Consider the following 19,169-nt stretch of genomic DNA (forward strand, 5'->3'; position numbering starts at 1 on the left):
CTGGCGTTCATTTTCTATTTAATATTATTTAGTAAGAAGTGTCTAGAAAACCAGAGAAGGCAATGGCACCCCACTTCAGTACTCTTGCCTGGAAAATCTCATGGACAGAGGAGCCTGGTAGGCTGCAGTCCATGGGGTCACTGGGAGTTGGACACGACTGAGCGACTTCCCTTTCACTTTCCACTTTCATGCACTGGAGAAGGAAATGGCAACCCACTCCAGTGTTCTTGCCTGGAGAATCCCAGGGACAGGGGAGCCTGGTGGGCTGCCGTCTATGGGGTCGCACAGAGTTGGACACGACTGACGTGACTTAGCACCAACAGCAGTATAGAAAACACACTCTGACAAAGGTGCTATTAAAGAATCTATTATTTTTTGTTGCTAATATTTACATCATTAATTATAAATAATAACCTAAAAAGCTATCTAAGAATGTACACATTTTTATATTATATAGATTCCTCTCCTCCAATTCCCACATAGCATTAAGATAGTCTTTTAGTTCAGTCAAATTTTGGAATCTCAGTATTACTCGGTTGTTTTTCTTTATGGAACATGTAAATAATTGTTAAGCTGAATTTTAGGGGAAAAAAATACTCAGCTGTTGGTGCCTCCTTCACTGGACTCTTTTTCAGAATTTTTAAGCAGAGCTAGGTTCAAGCTTGCTACTGATAAATTTAAGAACCTAGTAAGATTAATTGATTTATGTTTATTTAATTTTTATTATTGACTTGGTATTTAACTTAAAGATCTTTGACTGTCTTTGTCTCACTGTTTTCAAAATACAAGTTTCCAGTGTGAAGCACCCCCATTAATGTGCTTTTGCTTACTGTGTCTTTTACATTTGTAGGTGTATTCGTCAGGCCTTGAAGGAGAAGATCACAATCTTAGTGACTCATCAGCTGCAGTACCTAAAGTATGCAAGTCAGATTCTGATACTGAAAGATGTAAGTAATTTATAGAAGTCTGGGGAATTGCTAGCACTCAGGTATGTTCAAAGACACACCTCTCTGGAGGTCACTGTCCTTGGATTCATGATAAATGCCCTCTTCTCCTTCAGTTTTTTGCCCCCTTTTTCTAAGAGTTGGTGTCCATGCCTTGAGGCATGAATCCAAAGACCTGTAGAAATGTCACTACTATCCTTTAAGCCACATAAACCCTAAAGTGTATAAAATTGCAAACACAGGGTTATTGAATCATCACTGTTCTAATGAAATCTGTTAAGGATAATGATGCAATTTTATTTAGAACTTTTTATTTTCCTCTTCCATGACTTAAGTCAAAGTGTATTACTTAGAAATTAGAGATACTAAGACCTGTCTGTACCCATGCGATTATCATGTGAAGTTTGTCTAAAGAGCATCTTCTATTAGCACCAAAAGTGAGGCTGGGTAGCTGAGCACCTGGGTCAGAGATGCCCACTCTGCTGGTGTCACCAGTCGCTGGTCTCACTGCCCAGGTCTCTATGTGTCTGATATGTGTGGGAGCCTATGCAGCAGGAGGACAAGCACCTGCCTTCATGGAGCTCCTGTTCTTATGGGGAGGATGTGACAGAGAAGGTGACATCCTGGCTCCTTCCCTGAGGAGCTGGTGCCTCACAAGGTCTGAGTGACATGAAGGTGGGGGCCACACAGCCACCTGGGGGAGGGGGTCTAAGGCAGGGAGTCCTAAGGAAGGAGCTGACCTGGCAGGTTGGAGGAACAGCAGGAAGACCAGCGTGTCTGAGGAGAATGAGCAGGGGGACGAGAGGGAGCTGGTCTCCAAGCAGTGGGCAGGGGACCGGAAGTGGGATGGAAGCCTTGGATGGTCCAGAGCAGAGGAGATATGTGGTCTGATGTGGGAGTTAAGAAAGTCCTGCTGGGCACTGGAGGGGTGACAAAAGAAGCAGTTACAAGGCTTAGTAAAGTTGAGGAGACCAGAAGTGTGGGCTCAGGCTAGAGTATCAGTTTCTAGAGCTACTGTCACAAAGCTGGGTGACTTTAAACAACAGAAATTTATTGTATCCCTGTTCTGCAGACTACGGATCCCAAATCCAGGTGCTGGCAGGGCTGTGCTCTCCCTGAAGGCTCCAGGGGACAATTCTTCCTTCTAGCCTCTGATGCTCACCAGCCTTCCTTGTGTTTGTTGGCTTCCAGCTGCAGTGCTGTGGTTTCTGCTTCTAATGTCATATGGCCATTGTTCTCATGTCTGAGTCTCTTCTCATAGGGACATCAGACCCTTACATCAAGTGGATGTAGGGTCACCCTGCTCCAGTGTGACCTCATCTTAACTTTATTACATCTGCAAAGACCCTTTTTCCAAATAAGGTTGTGTTCACAGGTGTCATGTTGGAAGTTGTCTTTTTGAGGAGAAGCCACCATCCAGTCCACAGCTCCTAGCATGACTGGGGGTGGGGTGGAGAGTAGTGAGAAGTTTGCAGATTTGGTGGTAGTTTGATGCTTCACTCCTTGGCTCATTTGCCCCTGGGCCTCAGCACTTCTGCCGTTAACCCCTGCCTGTTATACAGGCTCTTGGTCAGATCCCTGACTTATGAAATGAAATTCTGCTCTAAGAAAGATTATTAAAACGCAGAACCTCTCTCTCTCTGAAAGCAGTTCCGTGTGTCGCCTCTTCTTCATTCTTCCAGGTGGGGATAAGGTTTTCAAGGTTGAGAGCAGTTGATTTCATGTTCAGAGGGGGTGATTCTAGAGTGCAAACCCAGTGTTGACAGTGTTATGAGCAAAGAATAACCTATGTAACCAGTCCCTAGATGTTTTGGGGCCCCCTTATGGCCTCCTTTGAAGACACTACCCCCAATTTAGTACTAACAAAACAACTATTTGTCCACTGGTGAGTACTCCTGGATGAGTTGCGGTCCATCCTCACTGTTTGTCTGGTCCCTCTCTCACAGCAGAGAGGGTATGGCTGCCCCCTTGTCCTCTTGGAATTGTCAGTGCTAGGCTGCTGGGTGAAATTTCTGTCTTTGTACCACTAGTCATTTCATTGTGCATATTACAGATATGAAGTGGTGAGTGGTGATTTCATTAAAGAGGTGTGAGAATTTCACCTCCCAAGTGGAACAAGACATACTATATCCTGCATAACTTTCTAGTTCTGCAGTATCAGATGGTACCCAAAGGCTTCACTGGGTTTCTCCCAGTGGCTCACCTCAGGGAATAGGATGAGAGGAGTAAGTGCCTTGATTCTGGCTTAGATTTTGGTTTGTGGGCACAGGCTGCCAAGGCTTTAGAGACTCATAGCCTCCTTGTTTAATTACTTGAACAATTGGAATACTGAATTTTCAGTTGAGAACTTCCTGAGTGTGTGGGGCAGTTGGACAGATCATGAAGATGCATCTCGTGGGTTCTCTGTCCAGGACTGATTCCTGCGTGTCTTATCCCAGTGGGACACGTGATACTATGACAGCGGTCAGCAAAGATTTGCTGAGTGACCCTTACCTATGTATATGTGTTTATGGGTCAAGTTTAACTTTCTCCTGGAATATTCTTCCCAGTTGACTATTTTTTAAAATTCTGCTTGTCACATGAGGCTTCTCTCAATTCCTATGATGTCTAAAAAGACTGTGCCAATCTTCACACCAACTTCTATGCTTCTTGCTTCCCTAAGTGCCCAGGGTACTTATGTCAAAGGGCCTCCATTTTTAACAGATGAGAACACATTTCTTTCACATCATCCAACACCTAACACAGGGTTTGGCAGAGAACACAATGCTCAGTTCTGTGTCGAGTTGCCTGAATTAGATTTCTCAGCAAGTATTCTAGACCCAGGGATCTTTTTTTGTTTTTTTTTTTTTTCAAAAATCATAATTTAAGACCAGATAAGCTTTTTTTTTATTAGTATTTAAGTTGGTTTAATATTATCAAATATAAATTAAATCCCCTCAATTTTTTTTTTTTTTTTTTAATTTCAGGGCAAAACGGTGAAAAGGGGGACTTACTCTGAGTTCCTGAAATCCGGGGTAGATATTTTTTCCCTTTTTGAGAAGGAGAATGAGCAGTCTGAACCATCTCCAATTCCAGGAACTCCCACTCTGATCTCCGAGTCTTTGGGTCAGTCTCTCCAGTCTCCCAGACCCTCGTTGAAAGATGTGGCTCCAGAAGACCAAGATGTGAGTTTCTCATCCTGCAGGGTGCCCGCGTCTGTGTGCTCTTGGTGGCCTTGTGGACCTTCAGTCTGCTCTGCTCCTGATTCTTCATTTGTCCCCAGGTAGACCCTAAGGTTTCAAAAGTCTTGTTCCATGGAATTGGTATGAAGGAAGAAAGCCTGCTTGGAGCTCTCCTTTGAGTGTAGGATGGAGGATCTTATGGAGATCAGTAGTGGGTGCACTGCTGTGAATTTCGGGGTATATGTGCCTCACACTGATTGATAACTCTTCAGTTTACCTTAGTTACGTACTACTTGCTCTGAAGGTCCCTGGCTTCCCTTATGCACCCAGAGGCTTAATGTTAAGAACCCCTTAGACTGAGTCCTGCTGTGACTACATTAAGTCGGCTGCTGCAGCTGCTAAGTCGCTTCAGTCGTGTCCGACTCTGTGCGACCCCATAGACTGCAGCCCACCAGGCTCCCCTGTCCCTGGGATTCTCCAGGCAAGAACACTGGAGTGGGTTGCCATTTCCTTCTCCAATGCATGAAAGTGAAAAGTGAAAGTGAAGTCGCTCAGTCGTGTCCGACTCCCAGTGACCCCATGGACTGCAGCCCACCAGGCTCCTCCATCCGTGGGATTTTCCAGGCAAGAGTACTGGAGTGGGGTGCCATTGCCTTCTCCATTAAATTGGCTACTTTCCCTATATGTTGGAATGTTCTGGCACTGCAGATGACTGATAATATTATTTTGTCAGAAGGTTTGTCATAAATCAGAGGTAGTGTGTTCAAAGGCCCTGATACATGGTAGACACTCTGGAGTTAGTTCCCATCCTCCTTTCTTACCAGTCAAGACTGACCACATCTTATTGATCTTGAATCACAGTGGCCAGCATAGAGCCAAGGATATCCGTGGCTCCAGTGACTCTATAATGCATTTTAAGTCCTCCAATCAGAAATTCAGAAATGCACTAGATCTCCCTTAAAAACATACACAGATATTCTTTTATATCCAAACCCAAGAGCCTGGATGATTCTGATAAGTGTTCGGATTGGTCCCTCACATTCCACACTCAGGAATCACTCTCTGAAATTTAGGAACCAAATAGATTCAGATCTTATGCTTGTCATGTGCTGTCCAAACTCATATTACTCCAACTCTCTCTGTCAACTCAGTTTACTGTGTTTGGCCAGTATTTTGAGACCCAAGTATGTTTTATATTTTTATTATTGAGTGACACAAGTCATATAGCAGGATACATCAGCTCCATATCATTTTGTGTATTATTTTAGAGCAAGCTTCTGCATTTATACATTAATTGATTGTGTTATGCATGTGCTATGGACTTCCCTGGTGGCTCAGACAGTAAAGCGTCTGTTTACAATGCGGGAGACCTGGGTTCAATCCCTGGGTCAGGAAGATCCCCTAGAGAAGGAAATGGCAATCCACTCCAGTACTATTGCCTGGAAAATCCCATGGACAGAGGAGCCTGGTAGGCTACAGTCCATGGGGTCGGAAAGAGTTGGACACGACTGAGTGACTTTACTTTCATGCATGTGCTAAGAGGCATGATCTTCTTTAAGCAAAGTCATCCAACAGGGAATGACCTCATGCAAATGATGTTTCCCTATTTCTTATAAATTCCTAGGAGTGGAATGGCTGGGTCCAGGGGTAAATGCATATGTGGTTTGGCCAGATATTCCCACTCCCTTCTCTGTAGGAGATGGATCGTGTTGCACTTCTACCAGTGTATGAGATGTATCGGTTTCCCCACAGCTTTGCGGTGGAGGGCGTTGTTGAACTCTTGCAATTTGGGGCTCATTGTTTAAAATTTCATCTCTTTCAAAATTTCATCTCTCACTGTCATTTTTCCCTTCTAGACTGAGAATATACAGGTTACACTACCTCTAGAGGGCCATTTGGAAGGAAAAGTTGGTTTTAAGACCTATAAGAATTATTTCACAGCTGGTGCTGACTGGCCTGTCATCATCTTCTTTATTCTAGTAAGCTTTGCAGCTCAGGTATGTAAGGGCATTTATTTTGGCTTGTGCTCTTAGTTTGATGTTTACATACTATTTATATTATATTTTATAATTATTTTTAAATGTGTGTTAAGAGATTTATCTCACAGAATTGACTTATGATGTTTTGGGATCTAGCTGGTTGAATGTGAAATCAGAAAGGCAGGCCTGCAGGCTGGAACCTCAGGCAGGAGCTGACCCTGATATCTTGAGGCAGAATTTCTTCCTCCTCCAGAAAGCCTCAGGTTTTGCTCTCAGGCCTTTGTCTGACTTGATGAGGCCACCACAGTGTTAAGGGTGATCTCCTCTACTTAAGTTCTAATGATGGATGTGAACCACATCCACAAAATACCTTCACAGCAACATCTAGATGAGTGTTGGTTGAATCACTGGAGACTGTCCTGGCCAAGCTGACACAGAAAACTGACCATCATAGTACTTGTCAAGATTCTTCCTTTGAAAAATCCCAACATTTGTACTGCTATTATTGCATTTTGAGGTTCACTTGGATTTGTATTGAAACACATTATATGTGGGAGCAAAGTTTTCTAGGGAAAAGAGAATATGTTTTAAAGATTTAAAAATGAAACATGTACTCACCTGTGGTCATCTGGGGTGTGAGGTTTGGTGCAGATAGGAGCCGGAAGAACCTTCTCCGTGGTCCTTTGTTCTGGAGCCTTTCTGCCCCTCATCCTAGTGAGCGGGGTATGAGGGCTCAGCGATGTCAGTGTGTGAGTGACTGTTGTTTCCTGCTCCAGGTTGCCTATGTCCTGCAGGACTGGTGGCTTACAGATTGGTGAGTGATTCCTGGTCTGACCCAAAGTGCTCTGAAGTCTACACAAAGCTTCACTTCCCCACAGAGTCAGGGGGAGAGGTGAGGCTTGTTCAGCCTCCTCTTCTGACCCTCACGTAGTTTGCCTGAATTAAAATTAAACTTCTTGTGGGTGGAATATGATTCCCTGGTTGTCTCTCCTCATGTCCCTTCTTTAAGCAGCTTCTTCACAGACAACTTTTTTTCTTTTGTTAGAACTTTTAACTTTGTATTGAGATATAGCTGATTAACACTGTTGTGATATTAACAATGTTCAGATGAACAGCAAGAGATTCAACCATACATCTATATGTATCCATTCTCCCCCCAAACCCCTCCCATCCAGGCTGCCTCATAACACTGAGCAGAGTTCCACGTGCTGTACAATAAGTCCTCGTTGGTTATCTATTTTAAATATAGCAGTTTGTGCATGACCATCCCAAACTCTCTAACTATACTTCCCCATAGTTAGAGGGGAAGCTAAAATGAACTTAGCAACCATAAGTTCATTTTCTAAGTCTATCTTCATAGACAATTTTGAGAACTGAAAGTCATGATTCAAATATTTAACAGAGAGACACCACAGGGGCTTGTGAGTTGGGAAACAATTTCCAGCACAAATACATTTCTCGAATTGAGGTAACTTTTTTGATATTTGTGTTAATTCTATGTATATGTATAGTATAATATTTTTTCTTCCTTGTTCCACAGGGCGAATGTACAAAGTGACCTGTATTCTGGGGCTTTAGTAAAAGATGTCAATGTGATGCTTGTTCTGAACTGGTTCTTAGGAGTTTATTCAGGTAAAGTTGAGTCATCTGCTCTTTTGAACCAGAGTTTAAGGTACTTACAATGAGTCCATGTGAGCAACAAGGACTTCTAGAGTAATTGAGTAATGTCTTAACAGTTTAAGTGTCTGAGTTGCATTTACTCTGTGAGTTAATTAGAATAATTATTTTAAAGATCTACTAGAAGAAAAGAAATTGAATGAAGACTCTTAATTTGCTGTGTATTGGATTTTGGTAGTTATACCAGAATTGCACATTTGGAAATCAGTCACTGGAAATATATTGTTATTTATATTCTCATAGGTTGCTTTTGCTAAATCTTATATCATTATATGGATGGGCAAGGGGATTAGAAATGGATCCCCACCCTGTGGTTCACCTTGATCCTTCACCACACTGCTCATCTCTTGAGATTCACTAATTGCTTGAGAAGCTAAGCAGGGGAAATCCAGTGCCTCGGATTAGGATTCCTTCTCTTTCTTACTTTGAGATCGGTGTTATCTCCTCCCAAAATGATTAGTTTAACATATGGCTTGCCAGACTAATATTAACATGATTATATTCACAAGAGGGTTTAGAATATATATAGCATTACATGATATTTAAAGGATATCTTCAGCTAAAATTTTAAATACCTTCTTTATCCATTCACCTGTTGATGGACATTTAGGTTGCTTCCACGTCCTGAATTTTGTAAATAGTGCTGCTGTGAACATTGGGGTGCATCCATCTTTTTGAATTATGCTTTTCTCAGGGTATTTGCCCAGTAGTGGGACTGCTGAGTCATACAGTATTTCTGTTTTTAGTTTTTTGAAGAACCTCCATACTGTTGTCCATAGCAGCTGTATCAATTTATGTTCCTGCCAACAGTCCAAAAGCATTCCCTTTTCTCCACACCCTCTCTAGTATTTATTGTTTGTGTATTTTTTTGATGATGGTCATTCTGACTGGTGTGAGGTGATACCTTATTGTACTTTTGGTCTGTACTTCTCTAATAGTGATGTTGAATGTATTTTCATGTGCACTTGGCCAACTGTATGTCTTCTTTGGAGAAATGTCTGTTTAGATTTCCTGTCCATTTTTTGATTGGGTTGTGTGTGTGTGTGTGTGTGTGTGTGTGTTTTAATATTGGGCTGCATGAACTATTTGTGCTTCAGTTCAGTTCAGTTGCTCAGTTGTGTCTGACTCTTTGCGACCCCATGAACTACAGCACGCCAGGCTTCCCTGTCCATCACAAACTCCCAGAAGAAGTGAAAGTGAAGTTGCTCAGTTGTGTCCAACTCTTTGCAACCCCATGGACTATAGCCTACCAGGCTTTTCCATCCACGGGATTTTCCAGGCAAGAATACTGGAGTGGGTTGCCATTTCCTTCTCCAGGAGATCTTCCCAACCCAGGAATTGAACACAGATCTCCCACACTGTAGGCTTTACCGCTTTACCATCTGAGCTACCAGGGAGGTCCATCATGAACTCCCAGAGCTTACTCAAACTCATGTCCATTGACTTGGTGATGCCATCCAACTATCACATCCTCTGTCATCTCCTTCTCCCTCCACCTTCAATCTTACCCAGCATCAGGGTCTTTTCAAATGAGTCACTTCTTTGCATCAGGTGGCCAAAGTATTGGAGTTTCAGCTTCAGCATCAGCCCTTCCTATGAATATTCAGGACTTATTTCCTTTAGGATGGACTGGTTGGATCTCCTTGCAGTCCAAGGGACTCTCAAGAGTCTTCTCCAACACCATAATTCAAAAGCATCAATTCTTCAGCGATCAGCTTTTTTTATACTCCAACTCTCATATCGATACATGACTACTGGAAAAAGCATGGCTTTGACTAGATGGACCTTTATTGGCAAAGTAATGTCTTTGGCTTTTAATATGCTCTCTAGATTGCTCTTCCAAGGTCAGTTGCTTAATTTGAAGTTATTTTCTCCCATTCTCGGAGTTATCTTTTCATCTCATTTATGGTACATATGTACACTGGATTATTACTCATTCATAGAAATGAACAAAATTTGGTCATTTGTAGAGACATGGATGGACCTAGAGTCTATCATACAGAGTAAAGTAAGTCAGAAAGAGAAAAACAAACAAAAAAAGGTTATATTAATGCATATATATGGAATCTAGAAAAATAGTATAGATAAACCTATTTGAAAGGCAGGAATAGAGTTGAAACGCTGGACTGGAAGAAACAAAAGCTGGAATCAAGATTGCCGGGAGAAATATCAATAAACTCAGATATGCAGATGACACCACCCTTATGGCAGAAAATGAGGCGGAACTAAAAAGCCTCTTAATGAAAGTGAAAGATGAGAGTGAAAAAGTTGGCTTAAAGCTCAACATTCAAAAAACGAAGATCATGGCATCCGGTCCCATCACTTCATGGGAAATAGATGGGGGAAAAGTGTCAGACTTTGTTTTTCTGGGCTCCAAAATCACTGCAAATGGTTACTGCAGCCATTAAATTAAAAGACGTTTACTCCTTGGAAGGAAAGTTATGACCAACCTAGATAGCATATTCAAAAGCAGAGACATTACTTTGCCAACAAAGGTTCGTCTAGTCAAGCTATGGTTTTTCCTATGGTCATGTATGGATGTGAGAGTTGGACGGTGAAGAAAGCTGAGAGCCAGAGAACTGATGCTTTTGAACTGTGGTGTTGGAGAAGACTCTTGAGAGTCCCTTGGACTGCAAGGAGATCCAACCAGTCCATTCTGAAGGAGATCAGCCCTGGGATTTCTTTGGAAGGAATGATGCTAAAGCTGAAACTCCAGTACTTTGGCCACCTCATGTGAAGAGTTGACTCATTGGAAAAGACTCTGATGCTTGGAGGGATTGGGGGCAGGAGGAGAAGGGGACAACAGAGGATGAGATGGCTGGATGGCATCACTAACTCAATGGACGTGAGTCTCAGTGAACTCCGGGAGATGGTGATGGATAGGGAGGCCTGGCGTGTTGCGATTCATGGGGTCGCAAAGAGTCAGACACAACTGAGCCACTGAACTGAACTGAATAGAGTTGTAGATGTAGAGAATAGACGTGTGAACACGGCGAGGGGTGTGGAGGTGAGGAAGATGAATTTGGAGATTAGGATTGACATATATACACTACCATGCATAAAACAGATAGCTAGTTGAAAGCTGCTGTATAGCACAGGGAGCTCAGCTCTGTGCTCTGTGATGACCTACAGGACAGGGGTGCAGGGGACGGAGGTCCAAAAGGGAGGAGTTATATGTAAATATAGAGCTGATTCACTTCCTTGTACAACAGAAGCTAACACAACATTATAAAGCAACTATAACCCAATAATTTTTTTTTTTTAAACTCAAATATCCTCATAGGAAGTGCCTGTACAAGTTTTCTACAAAAGAGTGAATTAGTGTAAAATTCCACTCTTTGAAATTTGGTATTTATTTAGTTGATCACTTGCTAAGAAACTTGAATCCACCAGCTATTTACGTTCTGAATTGGTGGATAAGGAGGGCTTAAGGAAGAAGAAGGGATTCTGTTATACCTTCATATGGGGTGGTGGGCTAAGGCAAATCCCTACTGATAGAATTCAGGAATTTGAGCAGCTTTCAGAATTTAAATAACACTGGTCAGCTGAATGAAAAATAAAAAATGCTTGATGGAGTATTTATTACAGAAGTTCTCCCAACTCTATTTAGCACTGTGAATTGATGAGATGTTTGGAGGGCTATTTTAATTTTTATATGCATAGAAGTGTTCATTTATGTCATTGATAAACAAATTTAAATGATTGTCTTTATTTGCAAATGCTTTGAGCGTCTACAAAACACTTAGGGATTAATTGCTTGTTTAGATTAATTATCTCACATCATAATATAATTTGTAGTTTCTTGCAATTCAATTATTTAAAGAGATTGTCCACTTGCAACTTAACATGGTCTTTTCATACTCTTTAAAGCTACTTGGGCATAGAAGTAGCTACTTTATATTTAATATTTTAAATTTTATTACACTATAGTTGCTCTCCAATGTTATGTTGTACAGCAAAGTGAACCAATTATAAATGTATCATCTCTCTTTGCTAGATTTCCTTCCCATTTAGGTCACCACATAACATTGACTAGAGTTCCCTGTGCTATACAGTAGGTTCTTAAGAAGCTAGTTTACATGGAAGTAAATTTCCTTGTAAATTATAAGGAAATGGTAAATCATTTACCCTATTCCCTCTTAATTCACCTGCTGGTACCAGAGCATGCCTCAGTTTTAGATTACAGGACATGAAGTAAATAGTGAAATTTGAAATGTGGAAAAAGGAAGATCAACTGCTTTTTATAATTATCAATCTTGTGAAAATTTTTTAGAATTTGTAATTGAATTAGGAAAGCCTAAAATGAAACTGTAGTTTACACATGATTCCCTCCCCTCATGTTGCTATTTACTGAGAGGAAAACATTGATTTTTATATTCTTCTTTATAGGACTGGAAAAGGTCAGTTTTTATTCCAATCCCAAAGAAAGGCAATGTCAAAGAATGCTCAAACTACCACATAATTGCACTCATCTCACATGCTAGTAAAGTAATGCTCAAAATTCTCCAAGCCAGGCTTCAGCAATATGTGAACCGTGAACTTCCTAATGTTCAGACTGGTTTCAGAAAAGGCAGAGGAACCAGAGATCAAATTGCCAACATCCACTGGATCAAGGAAAAAGCAAGAGAGTTCCAGAAAAACATCTATTTCTGCTTTATTGACTATGCCAAAGCCTTTGACTGTGTGGATCACAATAAACTGTGGAAAATTCTTACAGAGATGGGAATACCAGACCACCTGACCTGTCTCTTGAGAAACCTATATGCAGGTCAGGAAGCAACAGTTCAAACTGGACATGGAACAACACACTGGTTCCAAATAGGAAAAGGAGTACATCAAGGCTGTATATTGTCACCCTGCTTATTTAACTTATATGCAGAGTACATCCTGAGAAATGCTGGGCTGGAAGAAGCACAAGCTGGAATCAAGATTGCCGGGAGAAAAATCAATAACCTCAGATATGCAGATGACACCACCCTTATGGAAGAAAGTGAAGAGGAACTAAAAAGCCTCTTGATGAAAGTGAAAGTGCAGAGTGAAAGAGTTGGCTTAAAGCTCAACATTCAGAAAATGAAGATCATGGCATCCGGTCCCATCACTTCATGGGAAATAGATGGGGAAACAGTGGAAGCAGTGTCAGACTTTATTTTGGGGGGCTCCAAAATCACTTCAGATGGTGATTGCAGCCATGAAATTAAAAGACGCTTACTCCTTGGAATAAAAGTTATGACCAACCTAGATAGCATATTGAAAATCAGAGACATTACTTTGCCAGCAAAGGTCCATCTAGTCAAGGCTATGGTTTTTCCTATGGTCATGTTTGGATGTGAGATTTGGACTGTGAAGAAAGCTGAGCGCTGAAGAATTGAAGCTTTTGAACTGTGGTGTTGGAGAAGACTCTTGAGAGTCCCTTGGACTGCAAGATCCAACCAGTCCATTCTGAAGGAGATCAGCCCTGGGATTTCTTTGGAAGGACTGATGGTGAAGCTGAAACTCCAGTACTTTGGCCACCTCATGCAAATAGTTGACACATTGGAAAATACTCTAATGCTGGGAGGGATTGGGGGCAGGAGGAGAAGGGGGCAGCAGAGGATGAGATGGCTGGATGGCATCGTTGACTTGATGGACGTGAGTCTGAGTAAACTCTGGGAGTTGGTGATGGACAGGGAAGCCTGGTGTGCTGCAATTCATGGGGTCACAAAGAATCAGACATGACTGAGAGACTGAACTGAACTATAAATGTATTTGTGTCAAAGCATTAAGCTCTTACAGAATTTACTTTATATATTTACATATATAAAATTTATTTATCCTATATATGTAAGTTTCTATATAAATTTTATATATAGAATAAAACACACAATACGTCAATAGGAGTACATCAAGACTGTGTACTGTCACCCTGCTTATTTAACTTATATACGTTATGAGAAATGCTGTATATCATCAGAAATTCTGGGCTGGATGAAGCACAAGCTGGAATCAAGATTACCAGGAGAAATATCAGTGCCCTCAGACAGCAGATGGCACCACCCTTATGACAGAAAGCAAAGAAGAACTAAAGAGCCTCTTGATGAAAGTGAAAGAGGAAAGTGAAAATGTTGGTTTAAAACTCAGCATTCAGAAAACTAAGGTCATGGCATCTTGTCCCATCACTTCATGGCAAATAGATGGGCAAGCAATGAAAACAGTGGCAGACTTTATTTTTGGGGGCTCCAAAATCACTGCAGATGGTGACTGCAGCCATGAACGTAAAAGATGCTTGCTCCTTGGAGGAAAAGTTATGACCAACCTAGACAGCATACTAAAAAACAGAGACATTACTTTGCCAACAAAGGTCCATCTAGTCAAAGCTATAGTTTTTCCAGTAGTCATGTATGGATGTGAGAGTTGGACTCTAAAGAAAGCTGAGTGCCAAAGAACTGATGCTTTTGAACTGTGGTGTTGGAGAGGACTCTTGAGAGTCCCTTGTACACCTAGGAGATCCAACCAGTCCGTCTTGAAGGAAATCAATCCTGAATATTCATTGGAAGGGCTGATGCTGAAGCTGAAACTCTAATACTTTGGCCACCTGATGTAAAGAACTGACTCATTTGAAAAGACCCTGATGCTGGGAAAGATTGAAGGCAGAAGGAGAAGGGGATAACAGAGGATGAGATGGTTGGATGGCATCACTGACTTGATGGACATGAGTTTGAGCAAGCCTTGGGAATTGGTGATGGACAGAGAAGCCTGGAGTGCTGCAGTCCATGGGTTCGCAAAGAGTTGGACATGACTGAGTGACTAAACTGAACTGAATTGATCTTTGTAAACTGCCTGCAATCCTTTAGCATCATTAAGGATAAGGCAGAGATCTTGTGCTAAGTGTTATTTCTTTATTTCAGGGTTAACTGTATCTACCGTCCTTTTTGGCATTACAAGGTCTCTGTTGATATTCTACATCCTTGTTAATTCTTCACAAACTTTGCACAACAAAATGTTGGAGACTCTTTTGAGAGCCCGGGTATTGTTCTTCAGTAGAAATCCAATAGGTAAGTCAGACACCAAGTTCCTCAGTGATAATGTCTATATAACACATTTAGTGCCTGAGTACATTTTCATATTTGAAAATGGAAGAGATGCTTGGAAGAAAATTACTGTGCATGCTTATTCATTTTCTACAAAAGTCTTGACTGATACATTTTCCTACCAGAGAAAATCTGAATATAGGAGCATATAAGCTTTTATTCCAACTTGTACATGTCTGTAAAGATTAATGAATGTTTACTTTGCAGGATGATTTAAGAATCCATTTGTCATGTGGCATATAAAACACCCAACATATGGTGTAAATATGTTGAAGTGTTTTTGACTAGTTTTGCTGAAATGCTGGCTGTGTTACATAGTGTTAAGCTAAGTAGGAAGGACTTTCTTCTGGGAACATCTCTACAGAAGACAGGCTGTGTGTTTCTTTCTTTCACTGCCCATCCATTTCTGGTACCATGGAGCTCTGGCATGTGCTCATATTTTGAGGTTTAAATAAATGGTAATGGAAAATTAATTAAAATATAAGATCAGTGAAATGTAAACATCCTCTTCAATAAGATCGGCTTTCTAGTTTTATAATAGACTTTTGGTTACATTTAAGAATCTTGTGGTAGGTAGCAGGTGGATCTTTAGTATAAAATAAGAGTGTCCCTGAAGGTTTCCTAGTGGTTGCTTCCTCCTCCTTGAGGCCTTCGACCTGTCTTGCTTCTGAAGGTAGCCTCTTGACCTGGGTTCCTATGAAGAGCTAGTTCATCAGTGCACATGCCCGCTCTGTTCGGGTGGTTAGACTTGTGCTGAGGCCCAGGGAGGCTTTGTTATGCAGGTGATGATTGACAGGGCCTTTTGAGGCCAGGATGTGACTGGAGTAGCCTTGGCCTGGCCATCAACTAGCTGTGTGATCAAGGCCAAAGAAGGTAGATGCTACTATAGGCAAATCTCCAGACAGGATGTTGTCATGGTTATAAATGTGGACTCTGGGGACTTCCCTGCTGGTCCAGTGGTTAAGACTCTGTGCTTCCAGTGTAGGGGGCCCAGGTTCAAACCCTGGTCAGGGAACTAAGATCTCACATGCTGCACAGCACAGCCAAAAAATTTAAAAAAAAAAAAAAAAAAGTATGGACTCCGGAGCCAACTTCCTGGATTCAGTCCTGGAGATAGTTACTAACAGTAATAGCCACTTATAGTTATGTTAATATTTATGTGCTAGTTATTTAATTTCTCTGTGTCTCATTTTCTTACCTATAAAATGAAAATACTATTAACACACTCACAAATAATTTGAAATTGTGCACGTTAAGGGGGTTAATACATTCACAGCACTTACCACAGGGTCAGTACCCAATGAACCTTAGTGAGGATGATGACACAGTGTTTGGGAACTTCCTCTCCTGTGAAATGGGAATACCTGCTGCCCTACCTGTTTCATAAGACTGTTGTGAGGATTAAATAATATTATTCAGGGCAGCATCTTGTGCAGATTTTTTTCAGCACATGTTGTTTGGTCCAGGCACTGTGTGGAACACAGGATGGTAAAGTGTAGAGGGCCACACAATCTCATCTTATTATGAAGCTGGAGTGAGGAAGTGATAGCCATGCTATTATGGCTGTGAAGTTGCTCTGCTTTGCCGGTTAGTGTGAAAACTACAGTTGTACATTTGGCAGCATCACATGGGACTGAATTTCTCTTATCACAGCCTCTGAATGCTTGCGACCACAGTTAACCAGGCTCTTGATGGCCAGTAGGCTTCTCCAGATACTGATTTATTTATTATTCAAGAATTTTGAACCAAGTTTAAATCTTCAAGTCACTAATCCTGGAGCAGCAGGCATATACAGTGTGTGTCTTTGTCTTTTCTGTCCCTCCTGTACCTGTTATCAGAACATTCCTTCAAGGGCTTCTCTGGTGGCTCAGAGGTTAAAGCGTCTCCCTGCAATGCAGGAGACCTGGATTCAATCCCTAGGTCCAGAAGATCCCCTGGAGAAGGAAATGGAAACCCACTCCAATATTCTGGCCTGGAGAATCCCATGGATGGAGGAGCCTGGTGGGCTACAGTCCACAGGGTGGCAAAGAGTCGGACACAACTGAGCGACTTCACTTCACTTCATTCCTTTAAGAAAATAGAAACCCAAATAAGTACTAGGTTATTTGCAAAGGTTTAGGGGCATAAGTTATTTACCCTTTTAATGGTGTATTAAATCAAACTCTACCTTGTGTTTATTTCTGAAAGTGGAATTTGTAATAGATTGTTTCTGGTGGACTTTGTTTCTGGTATGTTATGTCACAAAGAGAAAACCATGTATAGCCATGTTCCTGAGTTCAAGCTCACTCTGCTCACCACATGACAGGCCAATAAATCTTACAGACAAGTATTATGGTCAGGAATAATGACATTGTTTGGAAAATTGGCAGACTGAGAAGATGGCAGACTAATGCCTCAAAAAACCATCTTATTGGGGTCTGGATGCTCATCTGTTTTATAGAACAAAGAAGGAGAGAAGGTGAGGAAGTAAAGTTAAAAGACCATTTATTTTGCAAAATAGGAGGAAATGTATTACTTTTTCTTTTCTGCAGCCATTCACAGATGGTGAGGATTAGATTGTCTCCCCATGAGCTGAAAAAGAGCCATTTTAATTTAACATTCAGGCAGAGGGGCAAGCTTTGCTGACACAAACAATGAATAGCTAAAGTTAAAGTCAAGCAGATTCAACATGGAGTCAAAATTGACTGTTCCCTGTTACAGTTCCTTTGATGGGCACCTCTGCTATCTGGGGCCAGTACCCTATGCTTTCTCATCCCAAGTTTCCAAAGGGTGCAATGCCCTTGCAGGGGTAGCTGCAGAGTCATAATGGTTGCAGCAACCTTTGTTTACAGAAATGACAAGTGGCATTTTTAGTTCACACTAGGTATTTACTAGAAATTCGTTCTCATCTTCTAATCCTACAGCCTTCTGTATATGCTATTGTTGTGATTATGACAAGGGAAAGAAAATCAATGATAAGTGATCCTTAGTCATTCAGTAATATTTCTGTTTTCCTGCCTACATCCTTCTGATATTCTTAGATGCTTATTCATAAGTCTGTGTTTGTCACATCTTGTACACCTCTGAAAATAAAACTTACTATCCCAGTAGTAAACTCACAATTTGGAAATGACCAGAATCCACAATTTCCCAAAATGATAGATGCTATGAATCATCTCGAGGGAAAAAAAAAAAAATTACAGAGAAGTTATGGTAGTTGGTGGTTTAGTTGCTAGGTCTTGTCCCACTCTTTGCAACCCCATGAACTGCAGCCCACCAGGGTCTTCTGTCCATGGGATTTCCAAGCCAAGAATAATGGAGTGGTTGCTATTTCCTTCTCCAGAGGATCTTCCTGACCCAGGAATCAAACCTATATCCCTGTATTGGCAGGTAGATTCTTTACCACTGAGCAACCTGGAAAGCCCAACATGGACTAGAGAGAGCAGTTATTGAAGACACAAAGCCTTGAAGCCAGTGATTTGATTATGGGATCAAAGTCATCTCAGGAATAATATATATATATATATATATATATATATATATATATATTTATATTTATATTTATATTTATATTTATATATATAAATTATATATATATATATTTTAGAACTTCTAAAGACTTTTATTTATTTATTTATTTATTTTACTGGAGACTAATTACTTTACAAGATTGTATTGGTTTTTCCATATAGCAAAAAAGGCACAGATGTATAAAACAGTCTTTTGGACTCTGTGGGAGAGGGAGAGAGTGGGATGATTTGGGAGAATGGCATTGAAACAGGTATAATATCATATATGAAATGAATCACCAGCCCAGGTTTGATGTATGATACAGAAAATATCTTTTTCTGTTACTTAATTATAAAAGAGAGATTATAATTATGTTTATTTAAAAATTGTCACAACAAAATTAATATGGATAACTAAATTATATGGATAACAAAATTAATATGGATTAACTTACATATTTTGGAACTGTTTATTACCAGTTTAGCACTGGAGTGAATCTTAGATGGACTGAATCTAAAAGAAGGGAACATTCTGAAATTCACCAACCCTTCCTGATGCTGCCACAAAACTCTCCCGATTTTTTAAAAATCAGAGCTCAGTTTCAACCCACTGTCATTTGGTAGAATTTCATCCTATTTTCTTTTTTCTTTTTACCTTGGATGTCAGCTTATTTCATGTGAATCTATAATATATTAATATTTTGTTGTTGTTTAGTTGCTGAGTTTTATCCAACTCTTTTGCAACCACATGGAATGTAGCCTGCAATGCTCCTGAGTCCATGGGATTTTTCTAAGCAAGGATACTGGAGTGGGTTGCCTTTTCTCCTGCATGGGATCATCCCAACCTAAGAAT

The 19,169-nt window shown here is 40.8% G+C and overlaps 1 protein-coding gene across 6 annotated transcripts in view; it reads left to right on the top strand.

Moving 5' to 3' along the window:
• Positions 1-19,169, top strand: part of LOC147361913 (ATP-binding cassette sub-family C member 4-like) — a 195,388-nt gene that overhangs the window by 90,954 nt on the left and 85,265 nt on the right. For 5 of the 6 annotated variants that reach the window (XM_086330224.1, XM_086330223.1, XM_086330219.1 and 2 more), the window contains 6 exons: positions 851-947; positions 3,911-4,108; positions 5,962-6,102; positions 6,861-6,898; positions 7,625-7,716; positions 14,646-14,792. In XM_086330224.1, the coding sequence (XP_086186350.1) occupies positions 851-947; positions 3,911-4,108; positions 5,962-6,102; positions 6,861-6,898; positions 7,625-7,716; positions 14,646-14,792 (713 nt within the window). The remainder of the gene's footprint in view (positions 1-850; positions 948-3,910; positions 4,109-5,961; positions 6,103-6,860; positions 6,899-7,624; positions 7,717-14,645; positions 14,793-19,169) is intronic. The other variant, XM_086330221.1, reaches the window with a different exon arrangement.

Source organism: Bos grunniens, chromosome 12, assembly GCF_055505025.1.
Source record: "Bos grunniens cultivar Pamir isolate PY7600 chromosome 12, Bosgru_T2T1.0, whole genome shotgun sequence".
Taxonomy (NCBI): Eukaryota; Metazoa; Chordata; class Mammalia; order Artiodactyla; family Bovidae; genus Bos; species Bos grunniens.